The sequence below is a fragment of the Bombina bombina genome, chromosome 2, assembly GCF_027579735.1.
Source record: "Bombina bombina isolate aBomBom1 chromosome 2, aBomBom1.pri, whole genome shotgun sequence".
NCBI classification, from domain to species: Eukaryota; Metazoa; Chordata; class Amphibia; order Anura; family Bombinatoridae; genus Bombina; species Bombina bombina.
Window position 1 is genome coordinate 796,490,906 of NC_069500.1, and position 18,592 is coordinate 796,509,497.

The 18,592-nt window shown below is 40.8% G+C and overlaps 1 protein-coding gene across 1 annotated transcript in view; it reads left to right on the forward strand.

Annotated features, from left to right (window-relative positions):
- The window catches only part of LOC128648022 (disintegrin and metalloproteinase domain-containing protein 10-like), a 140,100-nt gene extending 124,605 nt beyond the window's left edge, over positions 1 to 15,495 (forward strand). Inside the window, exon 16 of the mRNA XM_053700709.1 lies at positions 15,212 to 15,495. Coding sequence (XP_053556684.1) covers positions 15,212 to 15,327 — 116 coding nt within the window. The 3' untranslated portion in view covers positions 15,328 to 15,495. The remainder of the gene's footprint in view (positions 1 to 15,211) is intronic.
- The last annotated feature ends 3,097 nt before the right edge of the window (positions 15,496 to 18,592 follow it).

Genomic DNA, 18,592 nt, shown 5'->3' on the forward strand with positions numbered 1-18,592 from the left:
CGATGAGTCCACGGATCATCTAATTACTATTGGGAATCAATACCCAAGCTAGAGTACACAGATGATAAGGGAGGGACAAGACAGGGAACCTAAACTGAAGGCACCACTACTTGTAGAACCTTTCTCCCAAAAGAAGCCTCAGCCGAGGCAAAAGTGTCAAATTTATAGAATTTTTAAAAAGTGTGAAGAGAGGACCAAGTTGAAGCCTTGCAAATCTTTTCCACAGAAGCTTTATTTTTGAATGCCCAGGAAGAGGAAACAGCCCTCGTAGAATGAGCCGTAACTCTCTCAGGAGGCTGCTGTCCAGCAGTTTCATAGGCAAAGCGAATGATACTCTTCAGCCACAAAGAAAGAGAAGTAGCCGTAGCTTTCTGCCCCTTGCGTTTTCCAGAGAATACCACAAACAGAGCAGAAGAGTGACGAAAATCCTTAGTCGCCTGTAAAAAGAACTTTAATGCACGCACCACATCCAGATTGTGCAAAAGCCGTTCCTTTTGAGAAGAAGGATTAGGAAACAAGGAAGGAACAACAATCTCCTGATTAATATTCCGGTCTGAAACTACTTTAGGGAGAAACCCTAACTTAGTATGCAAAACCACCTTACCCGAATGAAAAGTAAGGTAAGGAGATTCATACTGTAAAGCCGAGAGCTCTGACACTCTACGAGCAGATGAAATAGCAACAAGAAACAAAACTTTCCAACATAACAACTTAATATCTAAGGAATGCATAGGCTCAAATTGAGCCCCTTGAAGAACCTTAAGAACTAAATTAAGACTCCTGGAGGAGTAACAGGTTTGAACACAGGCCTGATCCTGACCAAGGCGTGACAAAACGATTGCATGTCTGGGACGTCTGCCAGACGTTTATGTAACAAAATAGACAAGGCAGATATTTGACCCTTTAGGGAGCTTGCCGATAAACCCTTCTCTAAACCTTCTTGAAGAAAGGATAGGATTCTAGGAATTCTGACTCTACTCCAAGAATAGCCCTTGGATTCACACCAATACAGATATTTACGCCATATCTTATGGTAAATCTTTCTAGTCACAGGTTCATGAGCCTGAATCATGATCTCAATGACCGATTCTGAAAAGCCACGCTTGGATAAAATTAAGCATTCAATCTCCAAGCAGTCAGCTTCAGAGAAACTAGATTTGGATAAAGGAAGGTCCTTGCTAAACAGAAGTCACCAAGGTGGAAGAGATGACATGTCCACCAGGTCTGCATACCAAATCCTGCAAGGCCACGTCGGTGCAATGAGGATCACTGACGCCTTCTCCTGCTTGATTCGAGCAATGACCCGAGGTAGAAGAGCGAACAGAGGAAATAGGTATGCGAGACTGAAATTCCAAGAAACCACCAGAGCGTCTATCAGTACAGCCTGAGAGTCCCTTGACCTTGACCCGTACCTCGGAGGTTTGGCATTCTGCCGAGATGCCATGAGACTCAACTCCGGCTGACCCCACTTGAGAATCAGGCTGGAAAACACCTCCTGATGGAGCTCCCACTCCCCTGGGTGAAAGGTCTGCCTGCTCAGGAAGTCCGCCTCCCAGTTGTCCACTCCTGGAATGTGGATCGCCGACAGACAGCAAATGTGGGTCTCCGCCCACTGAATGATCTTGGCTACCTCTGTCATGACCAAGGAACTCTGAGTTCTTCCCTGATCGTTGATGTAAGCCACTGAGGTTATATTATCTGACTGGAACCTGATGAACTGGGCCGAGGCTAACTGAGGCTAGGCCAGAAGAGCATTGAAGATTGCTCTCAGTTTCAGAATGTTTATGGGTAGAACAAACTCCGAAGGAGTCCATGTTCCCTGAGTCTTTAGAGAGCCCCAGACTGCTCCCCATCCCAGAAGGCTGGCATCTGTTGTCACAATCACCCAAGAGGGTCTGCAAAAGCAGGTCCCCTAGGAGAGATGATCCTGAGACAACCACCAAAGTAGAGAATCCCTTGTCTCCTGCTCCAGCTGTAATCGCAGAGACAGATCCGCATAATCTCCGTTCCACTGCCTGAGCATGCTTATCTGCAGAGGTCTGAGGTGGAAACGGGCGAACGGGATGATTTCCATTGCCGCTACCATCAGCCCGATTACCTGCATGCACTGAGCCACTGATGGCTGAGGAGAGGACTGAAGAGCAAGAATCGAAAATCTTTGATTTCCTGACATCTGTCAGAAAAATCTTCATTGATACGGAATCTATTATGGTTCCCAAGAAAATTACCCTTGTATTTGGAACTAAGGAACTCTTTTCCAAATTCACCTTCCATTTGTGAGACCACAGGAAAGTTAATAACATTTCCGTGTTTGATCTAGCTTGTTGAAGGGAAGGTGCCTGAACCAGAATGTAGTCCAGATAAGGTGCCACAGCAATGCCTCGCAATCGGAGCACCGCTAGCAGGGATCCCAGAACCTTTGAGAAAATTCTGGGAGCTGTGGCAAGACCGAATGGAAGAGCCACGAATTGGAAGTGTTTGTCTAGAAATGCAAACCTTAGAAGCTTGTGATGGTCCCTGTGGATGGGAACATGCAAGTACGCGTCCTTTAAATCCATGGTAGTCATAAATTGACCCTCCTGGACCAAAGGAAGAATGGAACAAATAGTTTTCATCTTGAAGGACGGCACTCTGAGAAATTTGTTTAGACTCTTGAGATCTAAAGTTGGTCTGAAAGTTCCCTCTTTTTTGGGAACCACAGATTGGAATAGAACCCCACCTTTCCTGCATTGGGACAAGAACTATCACTCCCAAGTCGGAGAGGTCCCGTACAAAGTGTAAGAACGCCTCTCTTTTTGTCTGGTCTACAGATAATCTTGAAAGCAGAAATCTGCCCCTGGGAGGAAAGGTCTTGAACTCTAGCTTGTATCCCTGGGAAACTATGTCCACCGCCCAGGGATCCTGCACATCTCGAACCCAAGCATGAGTGAATAATGAAAGTCTGCCCCCTACAAGATCCGGTCCCGGATCAGGGGCAGGCTCTTCATGCTGTCTTTGACTCAACAGCAGGCTTTTTGGATTGCTTTCCCTTGTTCCAAGACTGATTGGGCCTCCAGGAAGGCTTGGACTGCTCCTGCTTAAAGGAGGGAGTGGAAGGATTTCCCTTGAAATTTCGAAAGGAACAAAGATTACTCTGATGTACTTTTTGTTTATTTTTCTTATCCTGAGGGAGGAAATGTCCCTTTCCTCCAGTAATATCAGAAATTATTTCCGTCAAACCAGGACCAAACAAGGTCTTTCCCTTGTAAGGAATCGCCAAAAGTTTAGACATGACACATCCGCAGTCCAAGATTTTAACCATAAAGCTCTGCAAGCCAGAATGGCAAAACCTGAAATCTTAGCTCCCAGTTTAATAACCTGAAGGGAAGCATCTGTAATAAAGGAGTTGGCCAACTTCAGGGCCTTAATCCTATCCTGGATTTCATCGAGGAGAGTGTCTGTCTGAATGGATTCAGACAGTGCATCAAACCAATATTTGGCCGCACTAGTGACCGTAGCGATACAAACTGCGGGTTGCCATTGTAAACCCTGGTGTACATACATCTTCTTGAGTAACCCCTCTAACTTTTTGTCCATAGGATCCTTAAGGGAATAACTATCCTCTATTGGAATAGTAGTTCTCTTGGCTAGTGTGGAAATTGCCCCTTCCACCTTAGGTACCATCTGCCAAGATTCCTTGATAGAATCTTCTATAGGGAACATCTTTTTAAATATGGGAAAAAAGGGATACCCGGTCTCTCCCATTCCTTAGCAATGATTTCTGTAGCCCTATCTGGTACAGGAAATACCTGCGCCATGGAGGGCACATCAAAATATTTGTTTAGTTTACTAGATTTCTTAGGATTGACTACGACAGTGGTGTCGGAGTTGTCCAGGGTAGCTAAAACCTCCTTAAGTAACAAACGGAGGTGTTCTAGCTTAAACCTGAAGAATACAACTTCAGTATCAGGAGGAGGAATTACACTGTCTGAGATTTCACTTTCAGATGCTACCGAAATATAGTCCTCCTCAGGCTTCTGGGAGTGTGTATTTGAAATAGCAACAGCTGTGTCAGTAACCTCACTTACTGATTGTTTACTTTGCCTCTTGCGCTTTCCCTGCAGCATGGGAAAAGCAGACAACGCATCAGAAACCGCAGAGGACATGAGAGAAGCGATGTCTTGCAAAGTAACTCCAGACAGAGTAATAGAGGAAACGGAGGGCACTGGCTGTATGGATGCTACGTTTTGGGACACCTGAGGAGAAAGCTGCGGTATATTTTGAAAATTGTCAGAAGGCTCCTGAACAGCATCCGCCCTGGACAATATTGGCTCAGAAAAAAGTATTTTCCTATAATGTAAAGTCCTCTCAATACATTAGCATAAAAACATAAAGAACATGTAACATCTTGCAGGGCCTCTTGGTCCATCTTTATTCATCCCAAACAACTGAATAATAAGATAGAATTTTGATATTTTAGTAAAAAAATACCTCACAAAAAAACGTTACTGTTCCTTTAAATATTTTAAAATAAACTGCTTTATTTTTTAGCAATAAAATAAAATGACATAAGTAGCAATTAAATGCTCCGGACACCCTTACACCTCAGCTTAACTTTGCTGAGGTGCTTATCTGTCTAACACCGGAGGTTATGGGCTGTTAGATGATCTGGACTCAATCTATTTAATGTGGAGATGAAGTCCACAATACTTGTCAAAAATGAAGACAAAATGTTCTGTGTCACAGAACACTGGAACTATGAGGAGAAAGTGCGCAACAAATTTTTGGCGCTTCCGTTAGCCCCGCCAATCGTGGGCGTTACCAGAAAAAAACTTCCCTCATGTTTTTTAACCATAGTATGCCGTTTAAATGATACGCAAGTTAAAAACACCACCTCTGAGTCTGCTCCTCGTCCCCAGTGCCTGCTATTACTGCCCAAAATAATTATTCTCCAAGTCACAAAAGAATTATTATAATCTGTACCATTATATAATGTGTTTTAAAGTGCCATCTTTAATTCTGAATGTATCCCCAGAAAATAAAAAGTCAGCACTTACCTTTATGCAGCTGCCCGGCAGCAAGGCAGCTCACTAGGTTTGAGAGGCAAGAATAGGGCAGCATCAGTATATGGGAGGCGCAGTGAGAATTATGTCCCACAAGTTCAAATTGCTTGAAAGCCACCACTGCTCTACTGAAGAGACTGATATGGACTACGGCTACACCCTAGAACAAAGCAGCACAATCTTGCACTACTTAAAAATAATAATAAAATATTGCTTGAAGAATCTTTTACTAACACCTAACTTTACCACTTTCTTGCTCTAACGTAGGCAAAGAGAATGACTGGGGTTAGAGGAAAGGGAGGTGATATTTAACAGCTTTGCTGTGGTGCTCTTTGCCACCTCCTGCTGGGCAGGAGTGATATTCCCAATAGTAATTAGATGATCCGTGGACTCATCGTGTCATTAGAAAGAAAAGGAAATTTATGCTTACCTGATAAATGTATTTCTTTTATGATATGACGAGTCCACAGATTTCATCCTTACTTGTGGGATATTGCCTCCTGGTCAGCAGGAAGTGGCAAAGAGCTCCACAGCAGAGCTGCATATATAGACCCTCCCTTCCCTCCCCCTCCAGTCATTCGACCGAAGTTAGGAAGAGAAAGGAAAGGCCAAGGAGCAGATGTGACTGAAGCTAACAAAAAATAAAAAATATAAACCTGTCTTTTGAAAATAACAGGGTGGGCCTTGGACTCGTCATATCATAAAAGAAATACATTTATCAGGTAAGCATAAATTTCCTTTTCTTTTACAAGATATGACGAGTCCACGGATTTCATCCTTACTTGTGGGATATAATACCAAAGCTATAGGACACGGATGAAAGGGAGGGACAAGACAGGGACCTAAACTGAAGGCACCACTGCTTGAAGAACCTTTCTCCCAAAAACAGCCTCAGAAGAAGCAAATGTATCAAATTTGTAAAATTTGGAAAAAGTATGAAGAGACGACCAAGTTGCAGCCTTGCAAATCTGTTCAACAGAAGCATCATTTTTAAAAGCCCATGAGGAAGCCACAGCTCTAGTAGAATGAGCTGTAATTCTTTCAGGAGGTTGCTGTCCAGCAGTCTTGTATGCCAAACGAATGATACTCTTCAGCCAAAAAGAAAGAGAGGTAGCCGTAGCTTTCTGACCCCTACGTTTCCCAGCAAAAACCACAAACAAAGAAGATGTTTGACGAAAATCCTTAGTGGCATGTAAATAAAACTTTAAGGCACGAACTACATCCAAATTATGTAGCAGACGCTCCTTCTTAGAAGAAGGGTTAGGACATAGTGAAGGAACAACAATTTCCTGATTAATATTCTTGTTAGAAACAACCTTAGGAAGAAAACCAGGTTTGGTACGTAACCACCTTATCAGCATGGAAAATAAGATAAGGTGAATCACATTGTAAAGTCGAAAGCTCAGAAACTCTGCGAGCAGAAGAAATAGCAACCAAACATAAAACTTTCCAAGATAATAACTTCATATCTATGGAATGCATGGGTTCAAACGGAACCCCTTGAAGAACTTTAAGAACTAAATTCAAACTCCAAGGAGGAGCAATTGGTCTAAACACAGGCCTGATTCTAGTCAGAGCCTGACAAAAAGATTGAACATCTGGAATATCTGCCAGACATTTGTGTAGCAAAATGGTCAAAGCAGAAATCTGTCCTTTTAAGGAACTTGCTGACAACCCTTTCTCCAAACCTTCTTGGAGAAAAGATAAAATTCTGGGAATCTTAACTCTACTCCATGAGTAACTCTTGGATTCGCACCAATAGAGATATTTACGCCATATCTTATGGTAAATCTTTCTAGTAACAGGCTTACGTGCCTGGATCAAGGTATCAATAACCGAATCAGAGAATCCCCGCTTACATAAAATCAAGCGTTCAATCTCAAAGCAGTCAGCTGCAGAGAAACTAAATTCAGATGATGGAAGGGTCCCTGAATGAGAAGGTCCTGCCTCAATGGAAGCGTCCACGGTGGCAGAGAGGACATGTCCACCAGATCGGCATACCAAGTCCTGCAAGGCCACACAGGAGCAATGAGAATCACTGATGCCCTCTCCTGTTTGATCTGAGCAATCACCCGGAGGAGAGCAAACGGTGGAAACACATAAGCTAGGTTGAACGACCAAGGCACTGCCAAGGCATCTATCAGTTCGGCCTGTGGATCCCTGGACCTGGATCCGTATCTTGGAAGTTTGGCATTCTGTCGAGATGCCATCAAATCCAATTCCGGTCTGCCCCACCTGAGAATCAGGGTAGCAAAGACCTCCGGATGAAGATCCCATTCCCCCCGGATGAAATGTCTGTCTGCTCAGAAAATCCGCTTCCCAGTTGTCCACTCCTGCGATGTAAATTGCTGACAGAAAACAAGAGTCAGCCTCCGCCCACCGAATTATCTTGGATACTTCTGTCATCGCCAAGGAACTCCTTGTTCCACCATGATGATTGATGTAAGGCCCAGTCGTGATGTTGTCCGACTGAAATCGGATGAACTTGGCCGAGGCCAATTGAGGCCAAGCTTGAAGCGCATTGAATATTGCTCTCAACTCCAGAATATTTATGGGAAGTAGAGACTCCGCTCAAGTCCACACTCCCTGAGTCTTCAGGGAATTCCAGACTGCCCCCCATCCTAGTAGACTTGCATCCATTGTCACAATTACCCATGAGGGTCTGCGGAAGCACGTCCCTTGGGACAGATGATCCGACGACAACCACCAAAGAAGAGAGTCTCTTGTCTCCTGATCCAGATCTGAGGAGACAAATTTGCATAATCTCCATTCCACTGTCTGAGCATGCTCACTTGCAGAGGTCTGAAATGAAAACACGCAAACGGAATGATGTCCATTGCTGCTACCATCAATCCGATTACCTCCATGCACTGAGCCACTGATGGCCGAAGAGTGGACTGAAGGGTTCGGCATGTCTCCAGAATCTTTAACATTCTGACTTCCGTCAAAAAGATTTTCTTGGCTACGGATCTATTACAGTTCCCAGGAAAGGAACCTTTGTCTGTGGAATTAGTGAACTCTTTTCTAGATTCACCTTCCACCCATGAGTCCTTAGAAAGGACAGAACCATGTCGGTATGAGACTTTGTCAGTTGAAAAGAGGACGCCTGGATTAGAATATCATCTAGGTAAGGCGCCACTGCAATGCCCCGCGGTCTGAGAACCGCTAGCAAAGACCCTAGAACTTTCGTGAAGATCCTGGGAGCCGTGGCTAGCCCGAAGAGAAGAGCCACAAACTGAAAATGTTTGTCGAGGAAGGCAAACCATAGAAAACGGTGATGATCTCTGTGGATAGGAATGTGAAAATATGCATCCTTTAAGTCCACGGTAGTCATATATTGACCCTACTGGATCAATGGAAGAATTGTCCGAATTGTTTCCATCTTGAAGGATGCGACTCTGAGAAACTTGTTTAGACTCTTGAGATCTAAAATGGGTCTGAACCCCTGCCCCTGTTCCTGAATTGGAACGGGACAAATTACTCCCATAGTGGAGAGTTCTTTTACATAACGTAAAAGACTGGGGGGAAATTTTTGAATTCTAGTTGATACCCCTGGGACACGATCTCTAGTGTCCAGGGATCCTGAACATCTCTTGTCCAAGCCTGAACAAAGAGAGAAAGTCTGCCCCCTACTAGATCTGGTCCCGGATCGGGGGCCGCCCATTCATGCTGTCTTGGGAGCAGCGGCGGGCTTCTTGGGTTGTTTACCCTTGTTCCAAGCCTGATTGGGTCTCCAGACGGGCTTGGACTGTGCAAAGTTCCCTTCCTGTTTAGTCGAAGAGGAAGAAGAGACTCCCCTGAAATTTCGAAAGGAACGAAAATTACTCTGTCTCCTCTGTTTGGACGTCTTATCCTGAGGGAGGAGATGACCCTTACCTCCCGTAATGTCAGAAATGATCTCTTTCAATTCAGGCCCGAATAGAGTCTTTCCTTTGAAAGGGATAGCCAATAGTTTGGATTTAGAGGATACATCCGCAGACCAGGATTTTAACCATAAGGCTCTGCGTGCCACAATAGCCAAACCTGCATTCTTAGCCGCCAACTTGGCAATCTGAAAGGCGGCATCCGTAAGAAACCAATTGGCCAGCTTAAGGGCCTTAATTCTATCTAATATCTCATCCAAAGTAGTCTCAGTCTTAAGAGACTCTTCTAGGGCATCAAACCAAAAGGCAGCCACAGTTGTAACTGGTACAATGCAGGCCGTTTGTTGCAATAGAAACCCTTGATGAACAAACAGCTTCTTTAGGAGACCCTCCAATTTCTTATCCATAGGGTCTTTGAAAGCACAACTGTCCTCAATAGGAATAGTCGTACGTTTAGCTAGAGTAGAAATGGCCCCCTCCACCTTAGAATTCGTTTGCCAAACATCCCTAATGGTGTCAGGTAAAGGATACATTTTCTTAAATATAGGGGAAGGAGAGAACGGTATACCCGGTCTTTCCCATTCCTTAGTAATAATTTCCGAAATTCTTTTAGGAATCGGAAAAACATCAGCATAAGTAGGGACCTCCAAATATCTGTCCATCTTACACAATTTCTCTGGAGGGACTACAATAGAGTCACCGTCATCCAGGGTTGACAAAACCTCCCGCAACAACAGGCAAAGGTGTTCAAGCTTAAATCTGAAGGACAACACGTCTGAATCTGTCTTGGGCAATGCACTACCTGAGTCAAGCAGTTCTCCTTCTGATAAAACCTCCCTAACTTCCCTTTCAGATTCCTGGGAGGGAAGATCAGAGATCGCCATCAAGGCATCAGAATTTGCATGGACTACCTGGGTCTCTATTCTATTACATTTACCCTGTAGTACTGGCAACTTAGATAACACCTCTGTAAGGGTTGAGGACATAACTGTAGCCATATCCTGTAGAGTGAATGATGCAGACACTGATGAAGAACATGGTGTTGCTTGTGTGGGCATTATGGGCTGAGACACTTGTTGAGATTTATCCTGAACCTCATCCTCCTGAGTACAATCATTATTATCATCAGACAAGAAAATTTGTTCTTTACACTGTAATGCCCTAGTTATACATGAGGGACAAAGTGTAACAGGGGGTTCCACAATGGCATATAAACACATGAGGCATTGACTAGGTTCATCCATCATAATAAAGTATTGAGTACTGTATCTTTAAGACTCAAAGTACTTATAAAACCGTCTTTTATTTAAATGACAAATAAATCTGTTTCTTATATTGCAAAGGAGAAGCTCTTAGAGATAAATCTTCCCTCTTACCCGTGTATTATGAATTTGGTATCCACAATAATAAGGCATAAACTGTCTTTAATGCACTATAAAACCGTTTTTTATTTTTTAAAAGCCTCGTCACCCTCTGCTGCGGCTCCTACCTGCACCTGAAACCGGAACAAAAAATTACCACATACGCATCCGGAAGAACAGGCTAGAGGCTGTAGACTATTACACTAACACCAACTGAACTGCGCTATGAAAACGCGTGAAGACTAGCTCCGCCCCTCGTGGGCGTAATGTAACATGCTCCCTGAAACTAAACAACATCCGCCATTAACTGGAGCAAAAAGTACTTGTATGCACTCCGGAATAAACAGATAATATCAACGTACTGTTTACTGATAAGTCTTGTGTCTCCAAACCATCTATTTAGCCTCATAACATATAGCCCCCACACAACTCCCTAGCGCTTCAGGGCAAACACGCCTGAATGTCCAGCAAGCCTATACACAACATTCCCGTTTCTCTCATAATAAACTTTATTCAGAGCACTTGGTGTCTTTATGACATATTGTGTATGTATACCAGCGCTTCTAGGTCATCAGTCTCTAGAATGTCTGGTTCTGTCACTGCTGTATTTACATACCAATCCCCAGCATAAGGAAAATACAGTCCATCTGATTCTGTTTTCTTCCCCAGAAAAATAAGAACTGCACTTACCTTTATTCCGAGTCTTCACAGTGTCTAGAGGTGCCCTTTCATATCCTCCTGAGGTCCTGTGAAGCAGAAAAAGTCTTAGTTAAGATTTTCTAAGACTTTGTACAGTAACGCAGCACAATTCTGGGAGGCACAGTGGAGACAAAAATCCACCAGTTCGCACAGTCTAAAAAGACCACTTGAAGCTGCTCTGTAAGAAAATAGTACACTTTGGAACCATTTAACAACAAAAAAATTCTTGATTGAAGAATCTAAACTAAAAACCTCACTTTACCTCTTCCTATCACTAACACAGGCAAAGAGAATGACTGGAGGGGGAGGGAAGGGAGGGGCTATATATGCAGCTCTGCTGTGGAGCTCTTTGCCACTTCCTGCTGACCAGGAGGCGATATCCCACAAGTAAGGATGAAATCCGCGGACTCGTCATATCTTGTAAAAGAAATTGTATTGTTAAAGGGACAGTCAACACAAAAATTGTTATTGTTTAAAAAGATAGATAATGCCCGTATTACCCATTCCACAGCTTTGCACAACCAACATGGTTATATAAACATACTGTATAACATTTAAACCTCTAAATTTCTGCCTGTTTCTAAGCCACTAAAGACAGCTCCATGATCACATGCTTTTGTATTTGCTTTTCACATAAGGGGAAGCTAGTTCATGTGAGCCATATAGATAATATTGTGCTGACGCCCATGGATTCTAACAACACAGCACTAATTGGCTTAAATGCAAGTCAATAGATAAAGTCATGTGATCAGGGGGCTGTCAGAAGGTGCTTAGAAACAATGTAATCACAGAGGTAAAAAGTGAATTAATATAACCATGTTTTCTGTGCAAAACTGGGTAATGGGTAATAAAGGGATTGTTTATCTTTTAAAACAAGACAAACAATTGAGTTGACTGTCCCTTTAAGGTGCATCAAAAATCATAACAGAAATCATGTTTTACCCAAAATTAAAAATTTGTCAGCAAATTACAAATCATATTAAATATACTCAGCATAAATCGTAATTTTAGTACACTGGATGTGAAAAAATCACTTTAAAATTCGTACTTATAAGTACAAAATACAAAGCGTAATTGTTGTTTTTTTCCATAAAATGGTCTGGACATGGGTGTTCCATGGGCGTGTATGATATTGTCTCTCTAATCCCAGCAAAATTCTGTAAAGATTTTTGCACTAGAGATCTCACAGTTTTTCTCGCAATGTAGAAGAAAATGTAGCAAGCTTTTCTCAAAACACTCAAAATACTTATAACTCTAATTGAAAAACACATGCATATGAAAATATAGGTGATTGTAAGATGCTATACGCAGAAAGCAGCATAATGTGATTTATATTGACTGTTAACTTTCCTCTATGTGCAAAGTATTCCTATCCAGCAAGCTCCATTACTTTAAATAGGAGCCATCTCGCCACTCACAGGGACTGCGCCTTTTTTATGATCATTCTACCAGGGCCGCCCCTGCGAGGGTCGTCAAGAAAAACCATATCTGAACCCATGAAGTTTAGATCATCGAGCCCTTAGGGAGAGCAATTGAAAATGTTAGTACCCTATTTCTTCCACCCATCCACTGCAAGTGTCATTTTTGCTGCTGGCTCTTGTTTATATAATTTTTCTGTAGACATTACTGCAGTATAGAAAAGTTCAGTATAGGAACTATTTGTAATCAATGTAATACCTGCAAGCAGGTAAATAGGATCATTAAGAACGCAATTCTAAAGTACACTCTCTCTTTAAAAATCAGTAATATAAATTCCACATGACATGGATTATATATTTCCATCACATTAACATTTCCACCGGGAATTATAAGTGGCAACATTTTTATGGTGACTTTAAGAGAGTATACCATATATATGACCTCAGTGAGCAATTACTTTCTAGTAAAAGAAACCTTTTATAGCGCTTATATATATGGGTTTTCAATAATTACTAACATAAATAACAGTTCTTACAATAAAGCATTGTTGTTATTTTGTTTATACAATAAAGCAGGGCCGCCATCAGGGGGTGACAGGGGTGACTCCTGTCAGGGGCCCAATGAGCCAGGGGGGCCCCATGAGGCAAGAACTAAAAAAAAAAAATTTAAATTTGGGCAGCCACCAGTGGGTACTACAGCAGAGTGCTAATTGAGCATGGGAAATGTTATTGTAAGGAGTAAAGTATTAGCATTTGAGAGGATTTCTTAGTGTGCACTAAACCACTATGCGCAGTGTGAGACAGACTTGGCACTTTGTACAGTGTGTGCCTGAGTCAGACGGCAGATCACTTTAATTTGCAGAGGAGGTAGGACTTACTTAGCAAATGTTTTTTTTTCTTTGTGCAATTTTGGATTGTAACTTCAGTGTGGTAGTAGTTGTTTGGTGGGGCTAGGGGTCCATAAAAACACATTTTTTTAGCAGCAGTGTATTTATGATTATTTTGACAATGCTGTAGAAATTCTATATTTAAAAACACGCAGAAATGTTTCCTCCTCAATACACAAATGGTAGATGCCCTTTTGGCAGATATGCATTATATATATTACATTCCAGTTTACTGCCCCTTTATGCAAGGACTTTCCAGATGCAAGGAGGCATTTTATCTAAGATTTTTACATCTGCATAAAATTTTATACTCTCAGACTAAGATTGCTCAGTGTTTGAAAAACTGTTCAGTTTACACTACAGTTGACTTAATTTTGAAATACATACCAACAAGCCTAAATCCTGCATTTAACCAGATCTAATGTTATGAGTACCACAGCTTATGGTCCCACCAAGACCATATAGAGTACAGCATTTTCAAAATCCATAAGTACAGCTGACAGCTGGGAAAATTTGTACACTATATTTGAAGTGGTGCTCTTGGTTGGGGAAAATGGGGAAAAAACAAACAAACAAACATATGTCAACCTTTTAAATGTACTTTTCTTCATCTAGCCATCTACCCAGCTCATTAATGTACAATTTTGAATTCACAGAATTATTTTTGTTTGCACATTTACAAATATGATTCTTTAAAAAGTGATCTCTTAATTTCTAAAAAATGTTTTATCATGCATGTCACACACTGTTGATTTAGGGGATGCAAGGTGCATAAATGTTTCCTCCTGTGAGTGTTTCTGTGGGTGTCTGTGTTTATGTCTTTGTGCTTTGGTTTGTGTCTCTATGAGTGTGTATGTATTTTTTTATCTGTGGGTCTCTCTGTGAGGGTGGGTGTGTATGTTTGTCTTTGTGTATTTTCTCTGGATGCCTCTGTGAGGGTGGGTGTGTATGTCTGTGTTTTATGTGGGTGTCTCTGTGAGGGTGTGTGTATGTCTTTGTGTGTTTTCTGTGGATGTCTCAGTGAGAGTGTGTGTATGTATGTCTTTCTGTGTTTTTTATGTGGTTGTCTCTCTGTGTGTGTATGTCTTTGTGTGTTTTCTGTGGGTGTCTCTGTGTGTATGCCTTTGTGTGTTTTCTGAGGCTGTCTCTGTTGGTGTTTCCTTGGGTGTATGTGCAAGTTTGAGTTTGTGTGTGTGTGTCCATTGTCTGTTGCTTTTTAGGACATTTTGACCTTACTACTAATTATTCACATCTTTCTACAGACTTTGAGACTAACAAGACCTTTCCAGAAGTAACCAATCCACCATTTAACCTTTAAATGATTGTTTAGGCAGTTCAGGGCCCTTCCTTTCAACCACTGCATGCTGTTGTCATAATTTAGTTGTCATCTTCCTTTACAAAAAGATAATCAGAACTCCATATTTTGTTTTCTAAATCTCCTTTTTTTTACAAAACTGTAGTTTACCTCATTACTTATCAGGTCAATGTAAACAAGTGCTAAGTGTCTGTTTGGGTGTCTGAGTGTGTTTCTTTGCGTGTCTGCTAGAGTGTCTATATGTGAATCCGTATGTGTGAGTGTGTTTGTGTGTTTCAGTGTATGAGTGTGTCTGTGTGTGTGTGTGTGTGTATGTTACTACCTTTACAACATTTTCAAGTTTAAATAGACAATTAAAAATAAAGTGCATATACGTTTTAGTCACTTGGTCAAAAATTGCAAATGTCAAAGGTGGGGAGGGGGGGCCCTGATCAATGGTTGAGTCAGGGGCCCCAAAATTTCTAGTGTCGGCCCTGCAATAAAGTATTGTTGTTATTTTGTTTATACAATAAAGTATTGTTGTACTGCACAATATAACATATTTGCATTTCTAAATTCCAACAGACCTATCATGTTATTGTTTATTTCTTTTGGTTAAGCATATTTTGTGTACATTTCTTTCCTAGGAAAAGAAAAACAAAAAGAATCACGACGACAACGGAAACCGAAAAAGGAAATTGTTTACTGGGAAACAGAAGTTAACGTTGCATCTGCATATTATCAACAAGAGACTAAAATGTAGAGGAGAATAAGTCAAGATAACATCAGAGGATGAAAATTTAAATTAAACTAGAATGTAAACTGGTCACTTTCTGTTAAAGGGACAGTCTACACTAGAATTTTTATTCTTTTCTTTTTACCTCTGTGATTACCTTGTATCTAAGGCTCTGCAGACTGCCCCCTATTTCAGTTCTTTTTGACAGACTTGCATTTTAGCCAATTAGTGCTGACTTCTAGGTAACCCCACATGTGTGAGCAGAATGTTATCTATATGACACACATGAACTAACACCCTCTAGCTGTGAAAACTGTCAAAAATGCATTCAGATAAGAGGCGGCCTTCAAGGGCTAAGACATTAGCATATGAGCCTACCTAGGTTTAGCTTTCAACTAAGAATACCAAGAAAACAAAGCAAAATTGATGATAAAAGTAAATTGAAAAGTTGTTTAAAATTATATGCCCTATCTGAATCATGAAAGTTTATTTTTGACTAGACTGTCCCTTTAAAGGTATTGGAGCATATTGGTCTATACAATACATTTATTGTAAACATATTGTAAATGATTGTCCGTTCTAAGTGAGGGTGAGACTTAAAGGGACATTCCGGTCAAAATTTAAATATACATAGATGCATTACTTTTTTGAATAGAAACATATTTGCAATATACATTTATTGGCAAAAATGCTTCTAGTAAAAGATATAATTGTTTTAGTGTTAAAAATTTTCTCTGCGTGTGCCTGTGAAGAATTGATAGATAATCTCAGTGCACATGATTTTAAATAATACAGCTGCTCAGACCACCAGTGGAGCTTGTATTATGTCAGTAATTAACAAATTGAGTCATTACAAGATGGAAATACATCAGAACGTAATTTAAAATGTTTTTTTTTTACAGTGTGTTCCCAATATTATATAACACATTCAGAACAGTGAGAATCTTCATGGGCAATAAATAAATAAAACTAGTCGGGGCTACTGTCTTTGAAATATTAATATCAATAACATGAAATCTCACCCCCCCAAAAAAAAACACACCAAAAAGCAAAATACACAATTTTTAAAATCACAAGATGAGTTAAAATACATATAATAGCATTATATAATAAAATACATATAAATAAATCTTTGTATATGCAAGTATAATATGCCCACATCCCCACAGCTCCTATAGGTTTAATAGTAAGGTGTTTTTTTTTATCATTATTAACAATGGAGAGCGCAGACATCACAAGTATATAGGTGTTCCGTGGGAATTTCATGACCAGTCCATAGGAGTAATCTGTATTCTAATGGGGAAACATCACCGTTAGTTTCTAATTTTCAAAGCACTGTCCTCCATGTTAGATGCACCTTTTCAGCCATATCCATCTCGCCAGCTTTTCAATGGCGAGATTTTCCATTGTGAGAAATCTATTGAATGTACAGTGAAATTTTAGCCACCAATCAGCACGTGCAACCCAGGTGCTGAATCTAAAATGGGCCAGCTCCTAAGCTTCACATTCTTGCTTTTCAAATAAAGATAACAAGTGAACAAAGAAAAATTGATAAAAGGGGAAATTAGAAAGTTGCTTAAAATTGCATGCACTATCTGAATCATGAAAAAAAAAAAATTGGGTTTACTATCCCTTTAATCAGAACAGAGAGGGTTAGCCCACTTTCTTTGACTATATCCCCAGACCCACGGATTGCGAGAGTGACAAGGACAAAAATGCACTTTCTCGTGGCTCTGATGATGCTTTGATCATCAGGGCCATAGAGAGAAGGATTTGAATATGGACATTATCAGTAAAGTGTGCATGTGTGCTTCTTAGTTTATGGATTAAATACATTTTTATTAGTGTAAAAGTTTTTTTGATTAACGTCATCCAATATGATGATGGAAAACGTCAGTGTGATTTTTCCAAGAGCAAAGCTAATGTTACATTTGAACGCTTCTGGGGGTACTCGGCCATAATTTGTAAAGTTTTCTCCTGTGTTTATCAGGTCCTTTTAGCTGTAGAACCAATATATTGGTTGCTTACATATAGGTTTGAAATGTGGAAATAATTTTGTTCTAAATTACTGTTAGATACCGATATTGCACTCTGGCTTCATGAACTGTGATGTGTTAACTATAAAAATGATGGTAGCTAGAAAAAAACTTCTAGATTTGAAGAAGCTTTATTTAAGAGACTTAAACAAATGCTAAAAACACCAAAATAAAATGCCTCGCACAATAGTTCATGAGAGGCTTACTTCCATTTTAGGTTGAAGCCATACATTTAAAACAACGCACACAATGGGGGTTTAGTCCAAGCCTATATGGATAAAGAACAAATTCTATTGCCCTGCAAACCTACATGAACTGAGTTTTTGTTTTTAAAATGCTTTCCAAGACCACACCCATTTGAAAGAACAGGAGATTCTATTTCAAATGAGGGGTCTTGGAGGTCTGTAGCTAGTAAGGGAACTAAGATAGAGGGCATTGAACAACTGTCCCCCATACAGCTCCCTTAAATGCCTGCCTCTTCCTGGTGCCGCATCCTCTATGACATCACCATGCACTTTATGGTGACATCATTGGCACAGTAGCCTCAGGAGTGCTGCCCACTATACTACCACAATTGTAAACTGAAGTTAGGGGGATTGCAGAAAAGAGCATTGGATTGTCCATCCCCCTTCAGGATCAGAATGGGTAGTCAAGCACACTCAGAGATCTGCATTCTGACCCATTCTTGACCTTTGCATGGAAGCAGTTTAAGGTACCGTAAAGCAAAATGAATCTTTTAGTATTCAGATAGAGAATGTCATTTTAAACAACTTTCTAAACTACTTCTATTATCAAAGTTTATTTGCTCTGATGTTATCCTTTTTTGAAGAGCATACAGTTAGGATCAGGAGCAGCAATGCACTACTAGAAGCTAGCAATTGATTGGTGGTTGCACACAAATGCCTAGTCATTGGTTTACCAGATATGTTCAGCTAGTTCCCAGCAATGCATTCCTACTGAGCCTACACTTCAACAAAGATACCAATTGAACTAAGTAAATTTGATAACAGAAGTTTAATTGCAAAGTTATTTAAAATGACATGTCTGTCTGCAAGTTTCATTTTGACATCACTGTCCCTTTAATATTAAAGGACCATTACATACACAAGTTTCATAATCAACAAAGTGCATAATAAAAAGACAATGCAATAGCAGGGGGGGCGGAGCGAGCAGCCGACCATAATGGCCGCACTTTATTGAAGCTCTGTGAACGGGCCGGGTGTTTTCACCCATAGGAGTGTTAAAGACCGCACATA